General features: G+C 45.6%; 1 protein-coding gene across 4 annotated transcripts in view; it reads right to left on the bottom strand.

The window, feature by feature from the left end:
• ABCC4 (ATP binding cassette subfamily C member 4 (PEL blood group)) overlaps positions 1-26,679 on the bottom strand; it is a 244,418-nt gene that overhangs the window by 155,844 nt on the left and 61,895 nt on the right. For all 4 annotated transcript variants that reach the window (XM_025874666.2, XM_073894388.1, XM_073894386.1 and 1 more), the window contains 5 exons: positions 16,191-16,280; positions 14,250-14,413; positions 12,804-12,929; positions 11,447-11,696; positions 3,263-3,364 (listed from right to left, as the gene is read on the bottom strand). In XM_025874666.2, coding sequence (XP_025730451.1) covers positions 3,263-3,364; positions 11,447-11,696; positions 12,804-12,929; positions 14,250-14,413; positions 16,191-16,280 — 732 coding nt within the window. The remainder of the gene's footprint in view (positions 1-3,262; positions 3,365-11,446; positions 11,697-12,803; positions 12,930-14,249; positions 14,414-16,190; positions 16,281-26,679) is intronic.

The raw sequence follows: 26,679 nt of genomic DNA, 5'->3' as shown, positions 1-26,679 counted from the left end.
CAAAAACAAAGGGCAGAAGCTGCTATTCAGAACATCCCCTGCAAGTACAATGACCTGCGATGGTGGTAGGAAGAATCCAACCCACGGATAAGCGAAAGCATCAGAGTTTGGGCAGCTGAGCTAACCTTCCCACAAACAGGTGCAGACCTGAACATTCCGGTCATGAGCTTCAGGACCTCTCTCTACATCTTGAGTGGGTACATGCAATTAAGAAAATGCCCAAAAGACTAAATGCACAGCAGGAGAAGTAAAAGGTCTGGGTAATTTTCAAAATGAAAAATTTCTCTGGAAAGAACTGATTATAAAATGGGTACGTTCTAAAACGATAATTACATTTAATCACCAAAGAAAAACCAGCCTCAGATTTTATCAGAATTCTAAAAACTATTAAGAACCTTGGGACGCCTGGGTGGCTCAGTCGGTTAAGTGGCTGCCTTTGGCTCAGGTCATGATCCCAGGCTCCTGGGATCGAGTCCAGCATCAGGCTCCTTGTTCAGCAGGGAGTCTGCTTCTCCCTCTGCCTGCTGCTCCCCCTGCTTGTTCTCTCTCTCTCTCTCTCTGACAAATAAATAAATAAATAATCTTTAAAAAAATAAAAACTATTAAGAACGTGGATTTCAAGGGCGCCTGGGTGGCTCAGTCGTTAAGCGTCTGCCTTCGGCTCAGGTCGTGGTCCCAGGGTCCTGGGATCGAGTCCCACATCGGGCTCCCTCCTTGGCGGGAAGCCTGCTTCTCCCTCTCCCACTCCCCCTGCTTGTGTTCCCTCTCTCGCTGTCTCTCTCTCTGTCAAATAAATATTTAAGTAAAATCTTTAAAAAAAAAAAAAAGAACCTGGATTTCAAGAGTAGAAATATTTTTTTAAGCTTCTCCACTCCTTTCTTCATGTCTCGTAACTAACTAGTTCCTATTTTACTACATTTGACTCAGTTACGGCTACAAACTAATAAGCCACATACCAACACTGGCTTCCTGCTCCCCGCACCCCAGAGTTTCTTTCCGGGGCCAGACAGGGAGTCGCTTCCCTGTGGAGGCTTCAGGGTCAGGCGCTGCTCTAGCGTGACCAGCAGGGGGCAGCATCTGACAGTTCAGGGGCGCTCGGTCTCCGCTAAGGCAAGGCACTCACACCAGGGCCGCACTCTGTGCCAGACACCTGCTGGGCCCCCGGGGAGGCAGCCGGGAACCACACAGACGAATACCCCTGCCCCGTGGCGGCTTGGAGGTTCCCACCGGACCATGCATTTCAAAGCTGACAGACTGAAACCAAGAGCATTCATTTCGTGAATGAAACCGGGTGGGGGAGACCTTTGCCCAGCGACCCACCTGGCTGTCTAGTGCAGCCGGTTAGAACGTCCACGTCTTCTGCCTCCCAACCCAGCAATCGCTGCATTCGGCCTCAGCTTCTCTCCCAAACCCCCAAGGTCTGTGCCCCTCCCCACACCCAAGGCTCCCTCATCTGTGACCTAACCTGACAGGCCCTCATGACTCCCAGCGTGAGGCACAATCCTTCCACAGATGAGGTCGGGACACCAGAATGGGGTGTCCTGTGCTACAATGCAAGCTGCAGAAAAGTCTGAGAACATGTTAGTGAGTACTAGGGAAAAGAACAGAATTGCTCGTTCTACGGTGCTGCAGGGTTTGGCACAAAAGCCATCTGGTGACGGGTCATCATACAAAGTGTGTGTTAACTACGTCAGTGCTTTCGACCTCCACGGCATTCACAGAAGAGCATTTCAGCAGTGCTTTCTAGAAGTGCTTACAGTGCATCACGACGAGCACGATCAAGCAGGAGGGAATCTGCTACACCAAGGTAGAAACGGTAGGTGAGGTAAAGCACCTGGTGTGAGCGTCCACGTGCAATGGTGGTGACGTGGCTCTCCGCGCTTGGGCACATACTACTGTTTGGTCGGTACGGACGGCGGGCATCGCGTGAGAAGTAGGCCAGCAAGGCACAGGTGGCAAGACATGGAGTCACAGGCATGAAAAGACAGGAAGGCTCCAGGGTTAGGACGCTCGCAGCCCTGAGAGCAGGGAGACCGGAGGGGAGGTGGGCAGAAGTGCCGGGGGGGCACCTGTGTGGCTCCTGGCCCCACTCCTCAGCCTCCCCTTCCTATGCTCGCGGTTGGCTCCTGCCGACCTCCAAGCCACCCGCAGCTCAGCCCTGGAGAGCACCGGTCTGAGGCCAGGAGCAGAACAGGGGGTAGGCTGGCACCCACAGCACCTCCACCTGCCGCTTCACCTCTGCGGTGCCCACAGAGCAGGCCCTCACACCACAGTCCCCACTCCTGCTGGCAGCCAGGCTCCTGAGCTCGGCTCCAAACGGGTGACCCTCTGGTAGGGGCCACCTCCTCCCTGCATCCCTCCAGCCATTGCTCATCTCTCGGTTGCCTCACACACCACCATTCGCCCCCTTTGCTCCTTGGTTCTTTCACTGCCTTGGTAACGAATTCCCTCTCTGGTCGTATGAGTTCCGTTTTCCTGACTAACCCAGACTCTGATGGGAGATGCACATAGAAGACCACGGAAGCAGGCAAGGAAAGCATTTCATTTTTGGACAAGGGAGGCTGTACTGGGCCTGCAAAGCTGAGAACGTGAGAGTGGTCTCTCCTGTATTTCCCATTTGCCTAAATGTCATAAATAAGCCAAGTGTCAGAAAATCCTCATGACCTCACCTATTCTGTCAGCTTGCCACGGAGCGAAACCCTTAAGTGGGGAATCACTGGCACCTACTATGCCCGCCTGCTACCTCCTCCCTGCCCTTGGCGGCCACCAAAGAGCCAGAACCTTCCAGAAGCTTAGCACAGGGAAGCCATCCCCCTACCCCACAGTGAAGATCCACATCATGGGTTTCACTCAATGTGTAATAAGATGGTCTGACAGCATCAAAGTAAAAAACATATACAGATTCCCCAAAGTCTCTCATCTATAACAATGCATATTTGTTAGTTAACCCATTCTGTACTCTATCACTTGTCTATTCAACCCTGTAAATTCTAACATTGCAAACCTATGTACTTATTCAAAAAAAATGTGATAATACTTGGAAAGTTCTCTTAAAGATGAGATAAAGAACAACATGTCAAATGCCTTCGACTGATTTTATACTTAATCTCTATCTTTTGAGAATTTTTATAGCATACTCTCAAGTAAATGAGGCTGGTCACATTTTATACGGTGTGAGAAAAAATCTCAAAATTCACTATCACATCTATGTGCCCAGTCGTCCTGTAGTAGTTGTGATCTCTTAAGGGAAGGGATTCGTTACCTTATCCCAAAAGGCAGTGAAGTCTTGCACATGCACTATCATTTTACCATCTGATGGCAGCTGAGGGGTGCGCTGTGAGATCTCATCAAGTAACAGAAAGTTCTGCAGAAGAAGGAAAAAGGCGAGTTGAACTGCAGGAACAAAGCATACGCAAAAGTAACTGCTTTCCTGGGAATTTGCAATGTAGCATTTTACACAGCCCACACATCACTTTGCCAACTGTATTTGAAGGCTTGACAAAAATCACAACACAGTATGCATTATATAATTATAAAATAGAGTGTATATACACAAATAAAGAGTTCACAAAGCTATCTTTGTAACCTTCTCAACAAGTGTCCTGATTCTTCCCTAAAGAGAAAACATAGCTCCAAACAGCAAACACATTTAGAACCCGGACATTTTTATTGTGTTACTTCTGTGTTACCAACAATAAACAGGGGAGTTGGTAGGAAATGATTTCCATAAATATTTACCTAATCCCACCATGTGCCAAGCACCATGCCAGATGCTGGGAACACAATGATGAAGGCCACCGTCCGGCCTTCAGGAATCAAGTCGGCCGAAAAGGACAGGGGCTGGAGACACGAGACCAATTTACCGTGACCTTTCCCTGGGCGCTTAGGTACACTTTCTCCCTGGACGTGTCAAATCAGCGTATCATTCGTCATTAACTATCCCTTGTCATTTTTTTTTTTTTTTAATTTGAGAGAGAGCGTGTATGGGCGGGGGTGGAGGGAGGGGAGTGGGGGGGAGTGTTGACATGAGAGACGCAGACTCCCCGCTGAGCAGGGGAGCCCCATGCGGGGCTCGATCCCAGGACCCCGAGATCATGACCTGAGCCAAAGTCAGATGCTTAACCAACAGAGCCACCCAGGTGCCCCTCCCTTGTCATCATTCTTTAAAAAAAAAATGCTCCCAGTAAGTTTCTAGCTCTTAAAAAATATTTTACAAGCATTTTTCATTATCCCTGTCTTTTCTCCTTAGTAAATACCCTCGGCAGCTGAAATGGCCACATCTTGCACTTCCTGCTCTTTTCCACACAGCTGCTGCCCGCTGTCCCGCTAACTGTTACAAATGTAACATAATCACATATATAGGAAAACGCCTTCTTGCTCTGCAAAGGCTAGACATAATTCCATGAGAAAAACTGCACTGGTATAGAAATGAGATAAACAACCAATACCACCCACCCCCTCACCCCCAAAACTTTGAACGTGTGGCAAAGACTGTTAACGGCCCTCAAAATCTGCTCTCATTCTCCTGGGGAAACAAAACCCTAATTCACAGCTGGTGCATGGCAGCCTGGAAAAGGGACTCCTCTTCCCAGCCTCCCAAGGAGCTGTGTGTAGCCACGTGATTAAGTTCAGGCCAGTGGAAAGCGACAATGTCCGAGAATCCTTTTCCACCCAGTGGCTTGGAAGTTGTCAGCTTAGCCAAGGCCCCACACAGTGAAATAATAAGAAAGCAAGCGTCTGAGTCTCTCACACCACAGAATGAATACGAGCCATGGAACTTCTCAGCGGGTGAACTCTGTCCTCCCAAAAAGATATGCTGAAGTCATAAACCCAATGACCTCAAAATTTGACTTTATTTAGAAATGGGATCATTGCAGATGCGATTAAAGTGAGGTCGTCACGGAGTAGGGTGAGTTCTAACTCCAATGAGACTGGTGTCCTTATAAGAAGATGCAGAGGGGCGCCTGGTGGGCTCAGTCGGTGGAGGATGTGACTCTTAATCTCTGGGATGTGAGTTTGAGGCCCACGTTGGGTATAGAGATTACCTAAAATATAATATAGAGATTACCTAAAAATAAAATGTTGAAGAAGATGCAGAGACACACAGGCAGAAACCAGCGAGGAGACAATGAAGACAGAGATCAGAGTGACAGCAACAGCAAGCTGAGAGACATCACGGTCAGTCAGCAACCACGGAAGCCAGAGAATGCATGCAAGGAGTCTCCCTTATAGCTTTCAGAGGGCTCGTGACTTGAGGACACCTTGATTTCAGACTTCGGGCCTCCGGAACCGTGAAACCACAAATTTCTGTTGCTCTGATCCACCTAAGTTTGTAGTACTATGTTATAGCAGTCCTAGGAAACTGACACACAACCTTAGGAAGATCTGTCCAGGAGAGATAAATCAACTACCCTGTGTACGCAGCTTTCATGATTCTGGGGCAAACCTAACCCTAACCAATGTAGGAAGCAACTGAAGTAAGTCTGTGAAAGCATTTTCAGGAAACATATAAGTCACCTGCTACTCCAAAAATCGTCAACACGCTTTGAAGTCATTAAAATCTTTCTGCCAGTCATAAAGCTACAAATCTGAGTTCCAAGTTCAACTTCAAAAGAACCAGTAAAAGCCGGACATGCAAAGTTTTCTCTGTGCAGGAAAACATGCTCCTGCGCATTTCTCACAGAGAGCCAGATGGCATGAGGCATGGACTGCTCGCTCATTCCCCGCTCCTCCGGGCTCGCTGGGGACTCTGCTCCTGCCCCCCGCCGGTGTCGAGCAGGGCAGCAGAGCAGACAGACAATGAGGGTTCCCTTGCAGGCTTTAAAGCCAGCCCGGCCCAAACTCTCTTTCCCACCACCTCTCCCATTGTCAACCAGGTAGCAACTCTCGCCTATTCTGCCACAGGTCAGCTCCTTCCAATTCTTCATTCCTCTTGAAACAACGTAATTTTGGAATGTCACCAGCAATTATTTACGATACTGACACAATTTTTTGCTGTCTCCCCATACCTCCTGGTTCCTTCCCCAGCAGCCCCAACAGTGCCAAACTTACCCCAAACACCACCCCCTACTGATCGCACTGACACACCTCTGAGAATGTCCACCATGCTTAAACCCTTCAGTGACCCATGAGCACCTCAGTCCACACTCCCCGAGGGGCCTCAACCATGATACCCTTGAGTACTAAACCCACCCATCCTTCCCAGCCTGTCTCAGATGCTAATCCTCCTGGGAACCAGCTCACAATGGCCCCAGCTGTCACTGCCCACCCTACTTCTGAGTCCCCAAAGGGGATGTCCAGTCACAGTGAGGGAGAAGACTAAGCCATTCACAGACTTACAAACAGCCCCAGCTCCAACATAACACTGAGCTTCACAAAGGGTCAGCACATCACGGACATCCCCTAAAGGTACAAACAGACCATATGACTGGTTCAAGTGAGTCTAGCCACTGACTACATCGTTACAGTCTGACACAGTATGCATTAACACAGTATGAGTTAAGTATAAGGCAACAAGCAGAAGGTTATAAACGGTATAAATCTTGTCTAGACAGAATATAATTCCAATTTTATAGCATAAGCATATTACCAAGATAGAAAATTCAATATTCAGTATGTGTGTATTAGAATAGCAATTCCCCCCACCTTCAAGAAAATAAAGAGAAGAGAAACTATGCACAAAGTGAGAAAGTAAATCTACTGAGCATATGTCCGGAAATAATAGGTCTGAGTGGAGAAAGAAGTCACAGTCTCCCAGTGGTTAAATGAGACTCCATTCAACACGTGAACAGCTTGTAAAGGTGCCAAAAGTGCTGGTTGGATTTTTCTCTAGTACTCAGGCTGATGAGAAGGCTGACATTAAATTGCCATTACAGCCATGAAGCACATATCCAGAGCAGGTCATGCGGGAAAGTATCAGACATCAGAACTCAAGCCAGAAAAAATTGACTTCGGAGTGGCTGGTAGGCAAAAAGCCTAAGCAGCTTTATGAACAATATAACCTCAAAGACACACTTTACTGGGTGTAGACGTTGTTAAGACTCCCAGTGCTTTGAAGTTAAGACAAGATCTTTTATAATCCTATTGGACTCGTTCAATGTCACTAAGAGAAAAATAGAAGGAACTTCTTGGGCCTCTAACCTCATAATAAACCCTTCATTTTCAGCACATGGGAAAAAAGGAAATTGAAAAGTATGTGTAAAAAAGAAGATACTACACTATACAGCCTACCCGAGGCTTCCCGCCAGGGTTGTAGACCATAGCACCATCCTGAAGGGCGAAAGGTCTGTTGGATTTACCTCCTACAACTCCCAAATGCAATCTTCCTGGAAATCATGCTGGATGGCCTGCCCAACCTACTGCATCCAGCCTGCAAGAGACATTGTCACAGCCCCTGTGCACCCACCAAGCTTCTGACCCTACAGTCAGACCTCACCTAGTCCTCACCTGCGCATCTTTTCTTCCTCTCCTGCTGCCATTTTTATCTCTAACTGCACATGAACACATCTAAGTGAGAGGCACGGATAGGAAGAAGAGTGAACACTGGATCAGTTCATTCTATTCAGTGCCTATCACCTCTATCAGGAACCCGAAGTCAAGACGTCTTCCTGAGTGGCTCTCAAATCTGGCCCCCGTCTATTCCAGCCTAATCCAAACCACGTCATTCCGTTCCTGGACTGCATCTTCCAGCTCTGCCCTGGGTAACCACCCCCACCTCCTCTGATCCAGTCCACAGGCTACAGCCAGAGTGAGCTCTGAGAAAGCAAAACACCTTCAAGTTGTCTGTAGGGTGCTGCATCTCCTGCTCAGGCCTCCAGCACTCTCTATTCTGCAGCCTCAGACATTTCTGGTTCCTCAAATTCATGGATCTCCTTTTAGCGTACCAAGCGCTTTTTAAGAGCTTTTGCCACAAAACTATCCCCACAAAAATGCAAAGTATCAGCCTCCTACCTCTCGCAAATCCCTCTTCTTCCCCACCCCCTCCTAACACCCCCAACATGTAACTCTCAGGGTCACTCCTTCAGCCTTGCCAGGAAGCTTACCTCCAAAATTACACCAGTGTGTCTGCAAAGCACCTCAGAGCACCTCAGACTCCCTTTCAAGGACTAATGACACAAAACGCATATTAACCACAAGTATCATTGTTTCAGTATTTATCAGCCCTCACTTGATGATACATAAATTCCAAGCAGGAAGGACTTCTGTGCATTACCATCCTATATATGCATCTAGCACAGCCCCAGGCTTAAGGTAGGTGCTCAGTTATTTTGTGGAGTGACTGAATGAATTCCAAATGTGCCCTCCAAAAGTCCAGCATAAACCAAGACAGCTGTTAGTTTCTCCTCAACGGATTTTAGTCTTTTTCTTTTTTTTAAGATTTTATTTATTTATTTGACAGAGAGAGAGAGGGAGAGAGCACAAGCAGGGGGAGGGAAAGGAAGAAGCAGGTTCCCAGCTGAGCAGGGACCCTGACGCAGGGCTGGATCGCAGAACCCTGGGATCATGACCTGAGCTGAAGGCAGACGCTTCACCGAATGAACCAACAAGGCACCCCTCAACTGATTTTAGTCTTAACGTGATCCTGACATCTTTTATATTGGCTAAGCACATCCTGGCTTTGTGTGCTTTCTTCCACGGGTGGGGCAATGGTCTCCACACGAGGCATATTTTCAGATACACAAGCACACTTGCCTAAGACATAGATACCTTGGGCTCTGCATGACCTGGGGAATCAGAATCTCCAACGTGTGATAATTTAGTTCTAATAAACACTCCAGGTGATTCTGATGCACTCGAGATCGAAATTTCTTAAAAGTTTATAGAAACCCTACGGGCTGAAAAAGAGCCTTAGATCTAAAAGAAAATAAGATACTTCGAAAATTACATCACCACCACCCCGAAGCAGTTTCCCACACTAACCACACCGTTCCCACCACTCCTCTGCACAAGCACATCTGGATGCTATAGTGAGAGTAGTTTTTAGATGAGATTACCATTTAAATCAGTGCACTTTAAATAAAGCGGATTATCTTCCATAGTGGTGGGTGGGCCTCGCCCAATCAGTTGAAGCCCTAAAGAGGAAAGAAAAGACTGACCTCAAAAGAAGAGAGAATTCTATCTCCAGACTGCCCTCCGACTGGAGATACACTTTAAAGCCGCGTGGTGTTAATCTTCCTTTATTTCATGATGGCCAAACTAATGCTGCTGACCAAGTAAGACTGGTGTTTCTAACTATCTACAAGGCCCAAGAGCCAAGCCCAGAAGCCAGGCCCAGAAGCCAGGCCAGCAGAGTCTACACTGACTGTGCCCCAGTAAGATCCACCAAGTCCAGCTGGGCTGGTCTGAGATACACAGATGCACACACAGAACAGGGGAGACGCAGATAAATACCCAGATCCCCTGGGCCAAGAACCCCTCAAGGCCTGCTGTCCCAGGAATGCCCATCCAGTCTGCTTCCTCACTGCATTTCTCTAGTTTCTAGTACAAGCTGGACCACGCTGCACCTCTGCTGGTCCCAGCCCTTTCCTGTAACTTTTGCTTCAGTCAATCCAGTATTTATCTGCTGCCCATGATGTGCACAACATGGTACTAGGAGAGCAATGTAGGCAACATAACAACTGGTAAGAAAGCAGGGTCTGGTAAAAACCCCGTGCATCCCTGACGAGCTGTGTGCGGGGGGGCACGCTGGGCCCCCTCCTGCAGGAACGCTTTCCTACTTGTCAAGTGGGGACACTCATGCTTCTGTGTTGTGGTCAGGATGAAAGGACATCATGTGCCTGGACCACAGTAAGCACGGGCTGCAGTGGTGACAATCGCAAAATTCCAGGAAAACTTACATGGGAAGCTGGAATCCAGAAAAGTTCTCTGTACACTTAGAACATCGCTACGGCCAAAGTATGCTCCCAGATGTGCTCTTTCAAGATGTAAAAGCTACATAAAAGAAATGTTAATGAGGGGCGCCTGGGTGGCTCAGTTGGTTAAGCGTCTGTCTTTGGCTCAGGTCATGATTGGGACCGAGTCCTGCATTGGGCTCCCTGCTCAGAGGAGAGTCTGCTTCTCCCTCTCCCAAATAAATAAATTTTTTAAAAATCTTTAATAAGATAAAGAAATTTTATTGAAATGCATGGGTCACCACTTAAAAGTTGCTGGAAGCCCCTGTCGGAAAGAATATTGATAAACTTGGGGATCAGAACTGACCCCATAAGACTGAGCTCTCTCCTGGGTAATATTTTTTTTACAGGATAGAAACTTTGTCATAAGAAAAATCTCAGCTTTTATGAAAAAACTATTAAAAAAAAAAAAGAAAGGAAAGGAAAGAGAAGAAAAGAAAAGAAAAAAAGAGAAAGAGAAAAAAAAGTCAAGCCCAGAGCCATCAAGCTCACTAGAGCTGTCTTACTACACATCCAGCGCTGTGGAGGAGCAGGAAAACCAGATTTATTTGCAAAGCCCAGGCACTCAAGTTCACGCCCTGGCCCCCTCACAGGGCCAATTTATCTTCATTTTGGACCTCTTTATAAACACACAAATACTTGAGCACCTACCATGTGTGGGGCTGCATCTTGGTGATGTAAGTTATTTGCCCTGAGCAATGTAGGGACAGCTAATTTGGAAAAGGAGGTAGTGGGTATGGTGGACGGGGAAAAAAAAGAAATTTGGAGGACCTTCCCAGAAATGCGCTGAGACAGGCAGAAAGTGAAAGGAGACCCACAGGCATATCAGAAACCACAAGCCAGGCATCTATGGAGGAAGGAACCCACCTTTCATCAGGGAGAAGCGCTCGAGGCTGAGGCCATTGTCCCTGCCCACGGAGCAGGGCCCTTCTGCAAGGTCTTTCCTTCTCAGCCCAGAGAGGAATCCTCCTCCCTGCCCCACCCCCCACCCGCCTCCCCAGACTACCAGTCGCTACCTAGTCATTCAAGGGATGAAATCTGCTTGTGAATTTTCTCCTGCTGTAGACGTAATCACCCTGCAGCTACCACCGATACCCCACAGCCCTGGGCCACTGCTGTTTATCTTGCCGCCCATACATGAGCAGCAACTATCTGTAGTGCACTCTACCTAAGACGACAGGGAGGGGAATACAGACATCATTCTGGAATGACTGCTGGCTTTGATGCTGAGAAAGTTAAACCTCACCTAACCACAACATGACACCAAATCAAAACAGGCCTTTTGCTTCAAATCCACCTACAACTTCAAAAGGTTGTTTGTTGGAGCGCCTGGGTGGCTCAGTCGTTAAGCGTCTGCCTTCAGCTCAGGTCAGGATCCCGGGGTCCTGGGATCGGGCCCCGCATCGGGCTCCCTGCTCGATGGGGAGTCTGCTTCTCCCTATGCCCCTCACCCCGTTCATGCTCTCTCTCTCGCTCACTCTCTCTCTCAAATAAGTAAATAAAAATCTTTAAACCAATAAAAAAAAAAAAAATAGATAAAAAGGTTGTCACCAGACCTTGATTCTTTGGATGCTGATGACTGCCTCGGACACCTTCTCAATGGCCGCGGGGAAGAAGAGGGTGACGGTCAACCGCACAGCCCCATACAGCGACACTGCCACAAACACATGGCTGGCTGTGATCACGTTGCCAAGAAGCACATAGGTGGTGAAAGTCACAAAAACGATGATTTTGCTTGCGATGAAAAACGATGCCAAATTCATTCCTCTGAGGTAGGAACTGCTCAGAATCTTGGAAATTTCCTTCCTGGAAAAGAGAGGAGGATACAGGTTTACAAAGGAAGCATCAATATCCAAGTCGTGAATTCAAGTGCCTTTTGCATGTGGCCCCTTTCCAGGGAGGGACATGGATTAAGACAAATCTTTCCTCACATTATGGAAATATCCTGCAGCACACAGCCCGGGGCCAACCCCAACACAAGGACCACACACTCATAACCACTTCGCTCATCTGAACTAAATGGAGGCTTCGTGTCGCACGTTAACATCCTGGGTCAATCCAACAGCATATGAACATTCAGTCAACAGACGTGCGTCAGTACAAGTCCTGTGCTGGGCTCCTTGCTGATGGCAGACAGACAGACACACAGCCTGTCTCCTCTAGGAGCTCATAAACTCATGGGAGAAGGAAAAAGCAACCTAAAATATGTGCATGAGACGGAAACAGCTCGCAAGAGGCCCCATGGGCCCACGGAGAAGAGGAGTCTCACTCAGAGCAGTGGAACCTGGGGCTGGGGGCACTGCGCTAGGTTAGGTGGGCTTGCTGGGGGCCTAAGAAGGCAGCTGAGTGCATCCGAAGGGGAGGAAGATGCAGCTACAAAGCAGATGCAGTGGTGAGCAGAGGTGCGGTGCTGACACAGAAATACTGTGCGCACGAGGGCCAAACGCACCAAATACTTAAATCAAAGACTGAAAACAATTCCACAAACATAAAGTGAAACAAAGCGGAACAGCATTTCCGTGGCTCTGCTTTTCTGTTTGGCATGAATAATACTGATGTATACAGTTTGGCCCGATCTCTACAATCTTCCTATTTGTTCTGCGTTAACATAAATTATAGTTTCCGTGTAAATGTCCTACTTGCAAATACTACCAGCATTGCTTGTTTGGGATTTAGGGTATTAAGAAACATCTGGAGTTTTATTTTTGTAGTAGTAGAAGCACATACACTCTCTCTCCTTTAAGAAGACAGTAAACGGAAAAGCGGGTTAATACGGTGTACAGCGCGAGGCGGGGTGGACAGTGTTTTAGTTCACATTCTAAACTTTCAACGTCCGAAGACACCTCAAATATTTCAGTGAAGGCAGGAGACAGAAAAGTACAAAAACAGGCTGTGATATACACAGCATCTTACCTTCTCAAGTAGGTGATAAGGTCTGCAAATGACTTTTCCCAAGCATACATTTTTATTATTCTTATGCCAGTTATAACTTCATTCATGGTCCTGATCCTGACGTCTGTGAAGGCTGCGGTCTTACTCCTAAGGGGACAGACATGGGAGATGAGCCACAGCCCCACTTCCTTTCTCAGCCACAGGCATAGCCCAAGAACCAGGGATCAAATGATTCCCTACGGCAGCACCTTTGCTCAGACAACACAGGCAGCTCCTACTCAAAACACAAATGGAAAAAGACTTCAATTAGGAAGTCAACAATCCATCCCAATTCAAGAAGTAATTTGGAGAACTTGCAATAGGGGCTAAGGAAGGCATGAAAGAGAGGCAGATACAAACCGTCTGCTCCAGGAGGTCATGGTTGGGTAAGGAAGGCAGAAAGGCCCTGGAATTGAACCATAATACGGTTGGCTGTGGTATAATAAGGTGGGAACAAAGTGCTGGGGGGCAGAAAAGAAAGGGCTGTTAATTCTACTGGGCAGAGGAGAGAGCAAGAGAAGCTTCAGAGTTCTGGTAGCACTGGAACGGGACCCCAAGGACACAGAACATTTCTCCATGGCAAAGACAGCAAAGCCATTTCCAAAGTGAGAAAACACCACGAGTAAAGACACATCAGAGAAAACTGGATGCGCTTCAAACAGCGTATCATCACGCACCTGACAACCTTCACAGTGACCCACTTCTAACCCTCTGGAACCATCAACTCCTCTACCACATACGCTGCTAGGACTATGGGACATATAAAGACACAATCGAGGGTGACCTTGCCCTTGGGGAGCTTGTAATTTAATGGACACACTGAATTAAAAACAAGACACACACCTGCACACCTGAAAATGGTTCTAACACAAGTATCATAAAAATACACAGAGCCAGGGGCGCCTGGGTGGCTCAGTCAGTTAAGCGTCTGTCTTCGGCTCAGGTCATGATCCCAGGGTCCTGGGATCGAGCCCCACATCGGGCTCCCTGCTCAACGGGAAGCCTGCTTCTCCCTCTCCCACTCCCCCTGCTTGTGTTCCTTCTGTCAAATAAATAAACTAAAATCTAAAACAAACAAACAATACACACAGCCAGACCCGGGCCTCGAAATGGATATTTAAATTGTACTATTATTCAATACGTGTTTAAATAACTTCATCATATGTAAATTCTGCTTGAAAACACTACTTATGAGGTACAGTGCCTGAAAAGCCAGCCGGGAGGAGCCAACGGATGCCTTCGCCTCTCCAGCTTCAAGACTGGCCCTGAGCTTAAGGCTGGAGCCTCCACTGGCTAAGCCGGGGCAGCCGACAATCAACAGAAAGAAGAGATCACAGAAGACGTTTTGTTTTTGAACAGAAGCATGGGGCAGACCATGGATATTAACAAACACATATCACCTACTTTTTAAACCAGTGATTCTCTTACCGGAATGATGAAAACAGCTTCCCGAGGCAGCTTTGCAAGGGCAGAAGGATAATTAGAACCGCGATCCCAGCAAGACAGGATATTCCTATTTCCATCCAGAGCAAGGCAGTCACTGCGATCGCCTGCAGTGGCCCTGCCCACAGAAAGTGCAAGAATATTGTCACCTTAAAAGAAAAAAGGCAATGCTTTCTTAGGGCAACAGGAACACAAACCCAGTAAGGACCCAGTAGAGAAACAATCAACTCTGAAAAAACAGACGGGAACCTACACAGAAATGATCACAGTGGGTTTTAAACCTACTAAAGCAAAAATCCACATATCCACCCCAGACGAAGCTATTCCAGAACACCGCAAAGCAGGCTTCAGGGACATCCAGGGAACCTGACTAGACTACAGCATCCGAAGGAAGATCTCAATTCTGTCTGCCCCACGCATGGGCTCAGGGTTCCCCCAAACTTCCTCCCCTGGGCTCCCTGGTACCTCACAAAAGCCTGTATTATGGAACCTGCCATACTCTCTAGCAATTACTTGTGTGTGTGTGTGTGTGTGTGTGTGTGTGTGTGTGTGTGTGGTTTCTCCAGGGAGGAAACTAAGTCTTATTCATCCCTGAAACTAAATAGGAACCCTAGCTCATGTCTGATGAATGAATAATTGGAAGAAAAGTAGTCTAGAGCAGTACAGCTCAAACCAGCAACTACAATGCCCTGGATAGGAAGGTATATTCACAAGGTAAGTGTAAATGGACTGTGGTAGGGTAGAAAAGAATAGCTTGTTTCTGGCTGGGGATTACCCATTTGGAATTTTTTTTATCAAAGGCTTCCTGGGGCACCTGGGTGGCTCAGTTGGTTGAGTGTCTGACTCTGTTTCAGCTCAGGTCATGATCTCAGGGTCGAGGGATCGAGCCCCGCATCAGGCTCTACACTCAGCGCAGTCTGCTTCTCCCTCTCCCTCTGCTCCTCCCCCCCTGCTCATTCTCTGTGCTCTCTCTCACTCATGCTCTCTCTCATTCTCTCTTGCTAATAAATAAATAAATATTTTTTTTTTTTTTAAATGGGGCACACGAGTAGCTCAGGTGGATAAGCATCGGACTCTTGATTTTGGTTCAGGTCATGATCTCAGGGGCATAAGATGGAGCCCGACGTTGGGCTCTGTGTTCAGCAGGGAGTCTGCTTGAGATTCTCTCTCCCTGTCGTTCTGCCTCTCCCCATGCTTACACACGCTCTCTAAAATAAATAAAAATAAATAAATAAATAAATAAATAAATAAATAAATAAATAAATAAAAAATCTTTTGAGGGGAGGGCGCTTCCTACATAGCAGGCACTCTACAGGGCACAGAATAATCCCTGCCCACCAGGAGGTCATCATACAGAGAAGGAGAAAGAATTCGGCCAGCAATATCAACACAGTGTGCTCGGAAGGGCCACTCCTGAAGGACTATGGGACATTTCACCAGGCTGGGCAAGAACACTACTGTGTGCTTATGTATAACTGAAGTATGCTGTAGATGCATCTGGAAAACAAAACTCTTCTCTGCCAGACAACACATATTATTATATCTGAGTTGCACACGGAAGAAATGAGAATTGGATTAAAAAGTATCCTCATCTCAGGGCGCCTGGGCGGCTCAGTGGGTTAAGCGTCTGTCTGCCTTCGGCTCAGGTCACGATCTCAGGGTCCTGGGATCCAGCCCCTCGTCGGGCTCCCTGCTCCGCGGGAAGCTTGCTTCTCCCTCTGCCTGCCACTTTGCCTACCTGTGCTCGCTCTCTCCTCTCTCTGTCAAATAAATATATAAAATCTTTTAAAAATAAAAAAATAAAGTATCCTCATCTTATGTCCTCAACAGAAGTCTGGCCTAAACCAAAAACCGGCACGTGGAATTCCAAGACGTTAAACGAAGTAAGGGGGCAGGAGCGCAAAGGCTCCCTCGGAGGCAGCTGACCTGGTCAAACTTGTTCACGTCATTGGACAGCAGATTGACGATCTGGCCGGTGGTGGTCTTCCCCATGGCCATGTTACTGAGGCGAAGCGCCTGAAACAGAAGAGGGGAACGGAGAATCACATTCCTACAGGGATATCAGGCCACACTAGGAAAGCAGCAAAGTGGAGTGTGCTGTGACGGGGCCTTGTGTGATGTCAGGCGAGCAGGGTGACCCGTGAGAGCAGGGCTCTGGGGACCTGGGTTCAGTCTTCCACTCCTCCATGTGGTGGCAGCCACGTCCCACAAGGAACAAAGGGAGCAATGGGAGGTACAAGCCAACTCTCTCACCCCATTTTGTGATGAATGTGGGCGCGCCCAAAGTATAAAAGGATGTATGCTTGGGAGTCAAATGAAGTAATTTTGAGCCACATTTTGAGACTGGAGAGGCCGTCTAAGGACAAAAGCTAGGGGATGGACTATACATCTGGAGTCAGTCATTAGTTCTGCGTGTGACGTCACGAGAAAACTCTGGGTCTGAAGTGTCCTTGTGAGAATGGAAATAACCCCAGACACTGTCTAGACAGAGCACGGGGTTCCTAGGAGTGAGACACTTGTTATCCACCATGTGGAGGACACCAGGTGACTGATGAGTGGTGTTTCCCGTTCACAGATGGGGCAAGAGAAGGACAAGCACCTGTAACTCAAGTGGGACCTGGACAGTGGGGACAGCGGCAAAGGGAGCCGGGGACGGTTTCCACTGAGTGCCGCTGTGGGCAGGACAGATCCTGCGTGATGAAGAGGAGAAACCCTATGGAGAGAAAGGAAGAGCACTATGGCCGGAAGGAACAGCATGCAGAGCCAGGGAAGGGAAATGTAGAAGCAGTTGAGTAGCGGATACCTGAAATCCGGCTAGAAAGGTAGAATGGAAAGCAGCTAGTGTCTGGAAAACAAAATGGAACAGTTAACGTCTTTTTACATTTGAGCGAGAAACTCAACTTGAAGATTGAACTGTAGAAGTGACTGGCCAGGAGATGCTCAGAAGAAGGGGGGATGAGGGACACCTCGCGACATAGTCCAGGCAAGAGGTAACAAGACCGTGTGCTAGGATTGTGTGAAGGGAAAAGAAGGGCCAGACGTACATGAAAACACTTTGAAAAGTTATGAAGTGCTACACAAATGTAAATAAATCGGTCACAAAAAAAATACAACCCTCTCCCCACTAGGGAGAAAAAAAGAAAGAAAATGCCCCTCTAGGAAAGAAAGAAACCTCAGCGTGCCTTCATTACTGAAAGCTATTTTGAAAATATTTTTAAAGCCAATTTTACATACAAATATACATGAATCCCTCATGTAGAAAAAAAATGACAGAAGTAGATATCTGACAACCAATTGTAACAATGAAAATAAGACAGAATGGCACACAAAACTGATTCTAAAACTGATCATTTTCGAAAAAAAAAACCTCAAGACAACTGCACCCAGCTGGAATCGTCATTCACAGACGGTCACTGCTGCTGACAATGAGAACCAGAGGGTGAGACGGTGCAAGGATGACAATTTGTGCAAAAGACAAAGCTCCTCTCGGTGGACCATCAGGACTCCTCGTCATTCGGTTATGCCTGAGGCTGAGTGCAGTGATGGACGAAAGACGGACTCTGGAAGAAACGCTCACATAAGTTAATGGCAGCCAACACAGAAATGAATCATCTGTCAAAAGAAAATCAGTCATACTCTAGCTAGGCCACAAAGAATAGTGGAGTGTCATTAATGTTATTAATGAGGAAGATAGAGCTTACAAGCAAACTGTCAGCCTTCTGCTTCCAAGCATGAAAGAATGGTCGGCCCTGAACTCGCCCTCAATTGTAAAACTATAAAACTGGACAGAACATACAAAGCAGCTGTTTCAGGCAATGGCCCAGAGGCGGCACAGGACTGGGAGCCTTCAGAGAAGGGAAATACCAGAGCAGCGCCCCGTAACCCGACCGGCTTTCTGCCCGGCAGCATTTTCTGCCCAAGTAGAACAGCAGTTTCACTGAGCCAAGGAGGAAGAGCTACCTGTTCCAAGTTGCAGAAGTGTCTGGAATTTGCAAGCCAGAGTGGCAGAAGGGTAGGAACCAAAAGTTTTTGTAGGGAGTTAGCAAAGGGGTTTAGCCACAGCTGTGGGCTCAAGAGAGACTCCAAAGGTCAGACGAGCGACATGGAGTTTCTGCCCATCCAGAATAAAGAGATCTTCACAAGCACCTCAGACACTTCACTTAGACACCAGGAGGATCATGCCTTAGTAATAAAGATCATACTCTAGAGTAAGAGCCATGAACTTGGACAGTTTAAAATGGAAATATCTGCCATAGATAAGATACACAGACACATAAAGTAGGAAGGTAGGTCATTACACAGGTTGATAGATGGATCCAATCCTGCCAGTAATTGCTTATAAGCACAAAACTCAATACACTTTAGTCAAAGCCCCCTATAATATTACCTCTCATAACATCCAACATAATAAACAATTATTAAACATACAAAGAAGAAATTATGACCCATGATCAAAGACAAAGAATACAGGCAATAGAAGTAGACCCTGAGATGATCCACTTTTTGAAATTAGTAGATAAGAACTATAAAACAATTATTATAAATATGTCCAAGGAGTTAAGGAAGATACAGTTATAATAAGTGAAGTAGAATGGGTAATTTTTAGGAGAGCAATGAACACTATCAAAAGGAACCAAATGGAAATTTTAGAGCTGAAAAGTACAATATGAAAAATTCACTAGGTAATATCAGTAGCAGAAAACTTCCATTAATCTGTTCCCAGATTCATCAACTCTTTTAAATTACAATTTGAAGAATAGAAAAGAGAGAGAGAAATTGAAGGGGGAAAAAAAGCATAAGGGTTCAGTGGGACAATATCAAGGAATGAAACATACATGAAACTGGATTCCTAGAAGACGACTACAAAATAGGAAAGAAAAAATATTTGAAGAAATAAAGGCTGAAATTTTTCCAAGGTTGGTAGAAAATATTAATTTACATACTGAAGAATCTTAGCAAACACCAAGAAGTATCAAAACAAAGACTTTTCCAAGGCACATCAGAGTCAAACTGCTGAAAACCAAAAAGTAAGAGAAAGTCTTGAAAGCAGCCAAGACAAACACATTACACACAGAGGAACAATATAACTGATGGGTGACATCAGAAACAATGGAAACAAGACAGTGGAACACCTATCGAGAGCGAAGACAAAGAAAAGAATAATTGAATTCTATAGCCAGCAGAAATTAGTTCAAATGACAATGGTGAAATTAAGACACCTTCAGATACACAAAGTCTGAGAATTTATCACCAAACTAAACCTTAAGGAATTATAAAAGAGGGGTGCCTGGGTGGCTCAGTCGTTAAGCGTCTGCCTTCGGCTCAGGTCATGATCCTGGGGTCCTGGGATCAAGCCCCGCATCGGGCTCCCTGCTCCGCGGGAAGCCTGCTTCTCCCTCTCCTACTCCCCGTTTGTGTTCCCTCTCTTGCTGTGTCTCTGTCAAAGAAACGACTAAAATCTTAAATAAATAAATAAATAAATACTTCTATATAGCCATGTGGCAAAGAAGACCTCCTAAGATAAATCAGAAATATTTTCAAATAAATGAAAATATACCATATCACAATTTGTAGGATACAGGTAAGCAAGTCTTAAAGGAAACTTCTGGCTTTAAATGTTTGACATTAAAAAGAAAGGTAGGTATAAAATTGATGATCTAAGATTCCACCTAAGACTAAGACCAAAGAAACAAACACACACACACACACACACACAATCACTGTTCACACCTACAGAAGAGCCTCTAATAAAATCAATTATATGTCTGTTGCCCCCAGGACCTATCAGCTGATTTGAGTGCACAGGGCCTGTCATATTCATTTACATCAGCATAATCATAAAAACAGCTGATCTTTATTGAGCACCTACTACAACCCAAACTGAATAGGAAACAACCTTACAAAGCAAGAATTACTCCTATTTTGCAGCTGAGAAAATAAGCTGAACATATTCATGCCTGACAGAGAACAGTCGGTATTTTTTCTTTTAGTGAAGCAAAATTACCACTCTTCATTATTATAGAAAATTAAAGTGTAGTTCTAATAAATTATATATGTTATAGTTGAAAAATAGTTCATGTTGGGTATAGAGAAAAACAATGTACAAATTAATGCATCACCATCCTGCCAATGTTTTGGTTTCACATTTCCTTAGGTTGACAGGGTATAAAAGGATACTGTTTGGTTAAATTTGTTTTCCTTGTGAGAGCACAATGGTTCCACCATGAGAGCAATAAAAAACAAACAAAAGAAACTGGAATCAATGATTTGCACTATATATGCCAGACCCAGGATTAGTATCTTTACTAAATCAGGAGCGTTTAAGCATCACGAAGAATTATAAAATTCTACCAATTTTAAAAAGAATGGCAAATAACAGATGCAGGAAACTCACTGAGGTAAACACAAATGATTAATGAAAATTTTCAAATATTCAAATTCATTATTACTCAGAAACGTAAGTTAAAATAACGACAAAGCATTCTTCTTCATCTAGAAACTGGTGAAAGTAGCAAGGACAAAAAGTTGTAACATCCAGTCTTGGCAAGGGTGGGGGGTCATCTCATTTTCCCAAAGAGACTGTAAATAGTTACCAACTCTTTGGGAGGAAATCTAGCATTCAAAAGCCTTGAGGGGCGCCTAGGTGGCGCAGTCGGTTGAGTGACTGACTCTTGGTTTCAGCTCAGGTCATGATCTCAGGGTCATGAGATGGAGCCCTGTGTCCAGCTCCACGCTGAGCATGGAGTCCGCTTGAGAGCTCTCTCCCTCTCCCCCTGCTCTCTCTCTAAAATAAATAAGTAAAATCATTAAAAAAAAAAAAAAAAGCCTTGATATGTATATACCCTGAGAAATTAAGGATGTCTCCAAAGGTTTCATTTTGGTCATGTTCACTGCACTGACACCTATTAATATAAGAAACTGGAAAATAATCGAAATATCTAATTATTGGTTATACTGGAATCTATACGGCCATTAAAAACAACATTGCCAACTGTGGAATGCAAACTCCATCAGAGCAGGCATCCGTTCAGAGTTGGTTCCTTCTCTGGGTGGGCATGAAAATACATCTGGGGTTATAAGACAACTCTATAATCTGGACCACAACAATGATTTTAATCAATTTTTTAAAAAATAAGTATTATTTGTCATTCATTTGAAAAATATACTATTTCTTTTTTCTCTACTATTTTAATCAGTACAAGTGAAACACAAAACCCAAGTATGGACCCATAAATATCACTTCTCTAATAGTCCTTAGAAACAGAAACCATGTTTCACCATCTTCATGATGCGGATTCCTCATCATTGACGTGCCTCATACCCAATGTCAAGGACCCTCGGTGTGTGGAGGACACTGCTCCCACACACCGCCCCAAATGGCCATGGCTTTGGAGTTCTGCACCCATCCCGTCCCTTACTATCAAGTTATCCCTCTCACCAGAACCTACTAGGGTTTCCAAACTAGGATGGCTTCATAATATTTTAAGTAAAATCACACCAAGTAGGTTCCGAGCAGGAACCTAAAAGATTTTCAGAACAAAAAACCAAGTGCCTTTATCATGTATTTGGCTTTTTTGGTTTCCTTCCTGGTTCTTGGCCCTACCCCAGAGCTGAGTCTGTCAGATAATGTGGTTTCCAGGTACACTGGGTATTATTTAACAGGCTAGTAGGAAGAGTATGTTTAGCTCACCTGAAGCAGAAAATTGCCTGTATTTTTCCAATATTGTTGCCCAGAGTTGCTTAGTAATGCTGCCACATTGTCTTTCATGACTGCATAATCTAAAGCCATTAAACTTCATTTTTGAGGGGAGGGCACAGGGACAACCTAACCTCCTCCTTCCCCATGAATTTAATGGGTGACAACCCCATAAAATTAATCAGAGTCCCTCTATGGTTCTGTAGAAGAAAAGAGATTCAAGGAAATGAAAACCAAAGTGCATACAAAATTAACAACCTCTCTACAACCTGATACTTCTACTGCCTTGTGGGAGGGAGCCTGGTTTTCCATGATTGGCCCACAGACCAGCACACCTGCACAGAAAGCTCTCTGCAAGCTTTGGCATTTCCCTTCTGGGGCTACCATTAGCTTCCTTTTAAGTTCATCGGCCACATTTCCTTTTTCATTATACCACTACGATCTATTGGAGTCAAGAGGCCAGAAAGACACATACAGACTTAACACGTTCTGAGCAAAAGGGCCACGGTGTGGACCCCAAGAACCACCTGGGGGGCCTGTGATATTTGCTCTGAGGTCAGACTGCCTCCACATTTCCTGACCTCATCGTGTCTAACAGCCATGAGTCCCTGAATGTGTAAGGCTATATGATGGCAGTTATGTTCAAAGTGAGGTCACATCCCCAAATAATGAAAGACGCCCCCCAACCCAGGCCCCTCCATCACCAATTTCTTGCTTTGAAAGAAAAGCCCCATGTGACTGGTCTCCCACACAAGAGAGGGGAAGAGAGAGAGGAACAACACAGAACAATTGTAGCAAAGGTGAGCTGGTGGGGCAGCTGGAAGAAGTAACAATACAGTGAGCGAGAAAAACCCAATGACAAGGAGAGAAAGGAGAGCGAGCAAACACACAAACAAACACACACACACACACACACACACACACACACGGTTATAAACACGTACTTCAGGGTTAGGGGAGAGACTATCTTAATGAGAAAATAAAGATGAAGTACATCTCCAATAGAAGAAATAAAACTATCACCAACTTTTAAAAATATCTTTTAATATGTTTTTCTGTTTCTAAAAATTATAAAAAACAAAAAAGGTGAGTATAAACTATCTTCTCAAAAACAGCAGGCTTAGTCATAAAAATTTACACATGAGGCCACACGCTAAGTCTTTTAGGGCAACTATACTTAGAACTCTTTTGTCTATAAAGAAGTTTCTAAATTTAACTCATCATGTGCCTTCCTTCATACCAAGACTACAAAAGGGAAGCAATATGCCCTCTACAAACTCATCCATTGTGCATAATTTTACTGTCAAAATGAGAGTGTTTTACAAATGTGAATTTCCTTTTTTCCTAATGCTTTATATTTATCAAAGTATTGAACTTAAGGAGTTGCATACACAGCATACCTAAAGTAATAGTGCACACTTTCGTGAAATCACAAAACAAGTTGTATTATTACTCATTCCCTTGTAAACACTATGCTTAAAGCCTTCAGAAAACAAGTCAATCTGTACAGAAAAAAAAAATGACAAAATGAGATGCTGTCCAACTCATGATTTTCACAGCATTCATTTTTAGAACCAAACTTACTAAAAGCAGCAATGCCTATCATCTGCACATACAAAGGAACCAAGAACAAGTGCATGGAGCAGTAAGGAAAAGGCCCTCTCACAAAGCAACCCATCACACTCTCTACCAAATGCCATTATCCCAAATGCACGCTCTCCTCCTCGCTGGAGTGGAGTGTAACCAATACAGCTGGGTACCAAAGGCTGTCAAGTCACAGAGATACCAAACAAAGAAAATAACCCGGTCGGTTCAGCTAATGGGTTCCCGAGGGAGGAGAGAGGAGATGAGGACTTCAAAACATAACCCAGCCACAGCTCCTGGCTCTGCAGAGAGAGCCAGAGAGGGGTAGAGTCCTCTCTGAAATGCCTTCCTTTTCCTCCACAAGTAACTGAAAGTTCGTCACCACTGTTGAGGATGAGGGTGAACTGTCATTGTTTTCAATGAATACTGAACAAATGTATGACCCACACCCATTCAAAAAATGAGGTTAACCTTGAAGACATTATGCCAAGTGAAATAAAAGGCAGGCACCCAAGGGCAAATCCTGCGTGATTCCACTCACATGAGGCACCTAAGCAGGAAGTTTCATGGAGACAGGAAGTAGAAGGGTGGTCGCCAAGGGCTGGGGGAAGGGCATGAGGAACTGGTCTAATGGGGACAGAGTTTCAGCTTTACAAGATGAAGAGTTCTGGAGATGGATAGTGGTGATGGTTGCACAATGATGTGAATGTATTTAAGGCCACTGAGCTGGACACTCAAAAATGGTAAATGGGGCCAATTTTATGTGATGTGTATTTTACCACAATTAAAAATTAAAAATTCCTTAACTTAGGGGGGCCTGGGTGGCTCAGTCAGTTAAGCATCTGCCTTTGATTCAGGTCATGATCTCAGGGTCCTGGGATCAAGCCCAGCTTCAGACACCCTGCTCAGCAGGGAGTCTGTTTCTCCCTCTCCCTCTGCGTCTCCCCGCTGCTCATGCTTGTGCTCACGCACTCTCTCTCTCGCTCTCAAATGAATAAAAAAAAAAATCTCATAAGAATAAAAATTTATTAATTTAAAAAACAAAATGAGGGGCGCCTGACTGGCTCCATCAGTACAGCATGTGACTCTCAATCTCAGGGTTGTGAGTTCAGGTCCCACAGAGGGTACAGAGGTTACCTAAAAATATTTTTTTTAATTAAAAATTTTTTTTAAAATAAATAAATAAATATAAAAAACAAAATGATTACCTTCGAAGAGAGGGGGGCAGTAATAGCCACCGACCAAAAATTCTAAACCTACAGAAACATCTTAAAATAACAAAGAAAAACATATTCAGCTTAACATAAAAATTTACAAATTAAACTAAATGGATTTCTAAAAATTAAGTCTCAGTCATGTTTTCAGCATAAGTCCTGGAGCCTTCCAAGAAGGCTCTACATCCACCACTGCTCTGCCCGGGTTCCTTTCACCGTCCCTACCATGGGGTGGCTCTCCAGTCGTCCTGATGATAAGAATCCCTGGGGCACAGATTAAATATACAGATTTCCAGGGCCTCTCTTAATTCTGAGGGAGGAGGTCTGGGATTACACCCAGGTTCTGGGCTTTTATTAAGCACAACGATGACTCATAACAAAATCTAGTGACCTGCAGCCTAGCATATGTCGTGCTCACACTTGATGCTTTCGGCAAGAAAGCCAAACAGGTCCACGCTCTGGCGGATACTCACCCTGCCCTGTAGTGTGCACACAGCTCCAGCTGCAAGGTCCATAAACACCCAGCTATTAAACGCAGTGAGCGGCTCTGTGGCCAAGTTACTGATAGTGGACGGGCCCCAGCTCCACCTCTGCCATAAGCAAGTACATAACTGGGCAAAATTACGTGTCTGGGCACCAGCTAACAGGCCGTGCAGACCAGATCCCTGGGAGCAGGAACACCCAAGAGGTCAGCAGTCAGCACTGCTGCTGTCTTGGCTCTCAGCCAGCAGACCATTTGCCAGCTGTGGCAGGGAGCTGGATGAAGCCCACACAGGGCAGCCCCCCCCCCCCCCCCCCCCCCCTGAGGAGGCAGAGGTGAGGCTGGGGTCAGCCCAAGCCAGTGGCATTTCCGAGGATGAATGAAAGGGTCCCCAAAGTCCTGGGGCAGGGAAGGGATGCTGCTCTAAAGGCCTTAGCTGAGGGTCAGGCTACCAAGGCCCAGGTCAACACAGCCTAAGGCTCAACAGAGAGCTGGTGCACGGAATAGCAAGCAGAACACAGGAGCCTGGAAGGTCAAGTTAGGGCATTGGAGTTCTTGCCCAGACAGAGTGGAGAATCTTTTTTTTTTTTTAAATGTTTTATTTATTTATTCATGAGAGTCAGAGAGAGAGAGAGAGGCAGAGGCAGAGGGAGAAGCAGGCTCCCCGCCTAGCAGGGAGCTCAATGCAGGGCTCGATCCCAGGACCCTGGGATCATGACCTGAGCCAAAGGCAGATGCTTAACCGACTGAGCCACCCAGGCGCCCCTGGAGAAATCTTATTAATAAATGATCAGCAAGGCTGGAATACAGCTGAGACACCAGGAAGACCATACATTAGAATTAAAGACCACTCTCTGGAGCAGGGATTCTCAGCTGGGGCAATTTTGCCCCCACCTCCCAGAGCACATCTGGCGATGTCTGGAGACATTACTGGTTGTTACAACTAGAAAGATGCATCTGGCAGCGAGTGGGTAGAGGTCACAGTTGCTGATCAACATCCCACAATGCATGGGGTCCCCTCCATCCACCACCCCCCAACAGCCCTACTAAATGTCGGTAGTGCGGAGGTTGAGAATCTCTTCTCTAAAACAGATTTGCTCTAGACTCATCCTAGAAAAGATTACTACCAAGGCCTAATAAGGACCCACAAAGGACACAGAGATTCAAGGTTGAGACCCACCAAGCTGGAGAAGCTTGGAAAAAACACCTTAGAATTCCCAAAAATGTAAGCTAACAAAGCATAAATCAAGCCTATGCCAGGTTGAAAGAGATCAGCTAGTAAGTGACCTATTAATGCAAAATGCAACATTCCTCAAAAGACGATCAGAATGCAGACCTGCAATGTGGCATTCATAATGTCCAATAAATTTTAAGTCTTAGAGATGCAAAAAGAAAAACAGGAAAATGTAAACCACAGCAAGAAAGCAAGCAGTATGCCTA

Source organism: Callorhinus ursinus, unplaced genomic scaffold, assembly GCF_003265705.2.
Source record: "Callorhinus ursinus isolate GAN/ISIS: 27379988/994484 unplaced genomic scaffold, GSC_fseal_2.0 scaffold7, whole genome shotgun sequence".
Classification (NCBI taxonomy): Eukaryota; Metazoa; Chordata; class Mammalia; order Carnivora; family Otariidae; genus Callorhinus; species Callorhinus ursinus.
Note: the sequence above shows the minus strand (reverse complement) of the source record. Positions and strands in the feature narration are given on the sequence as shown.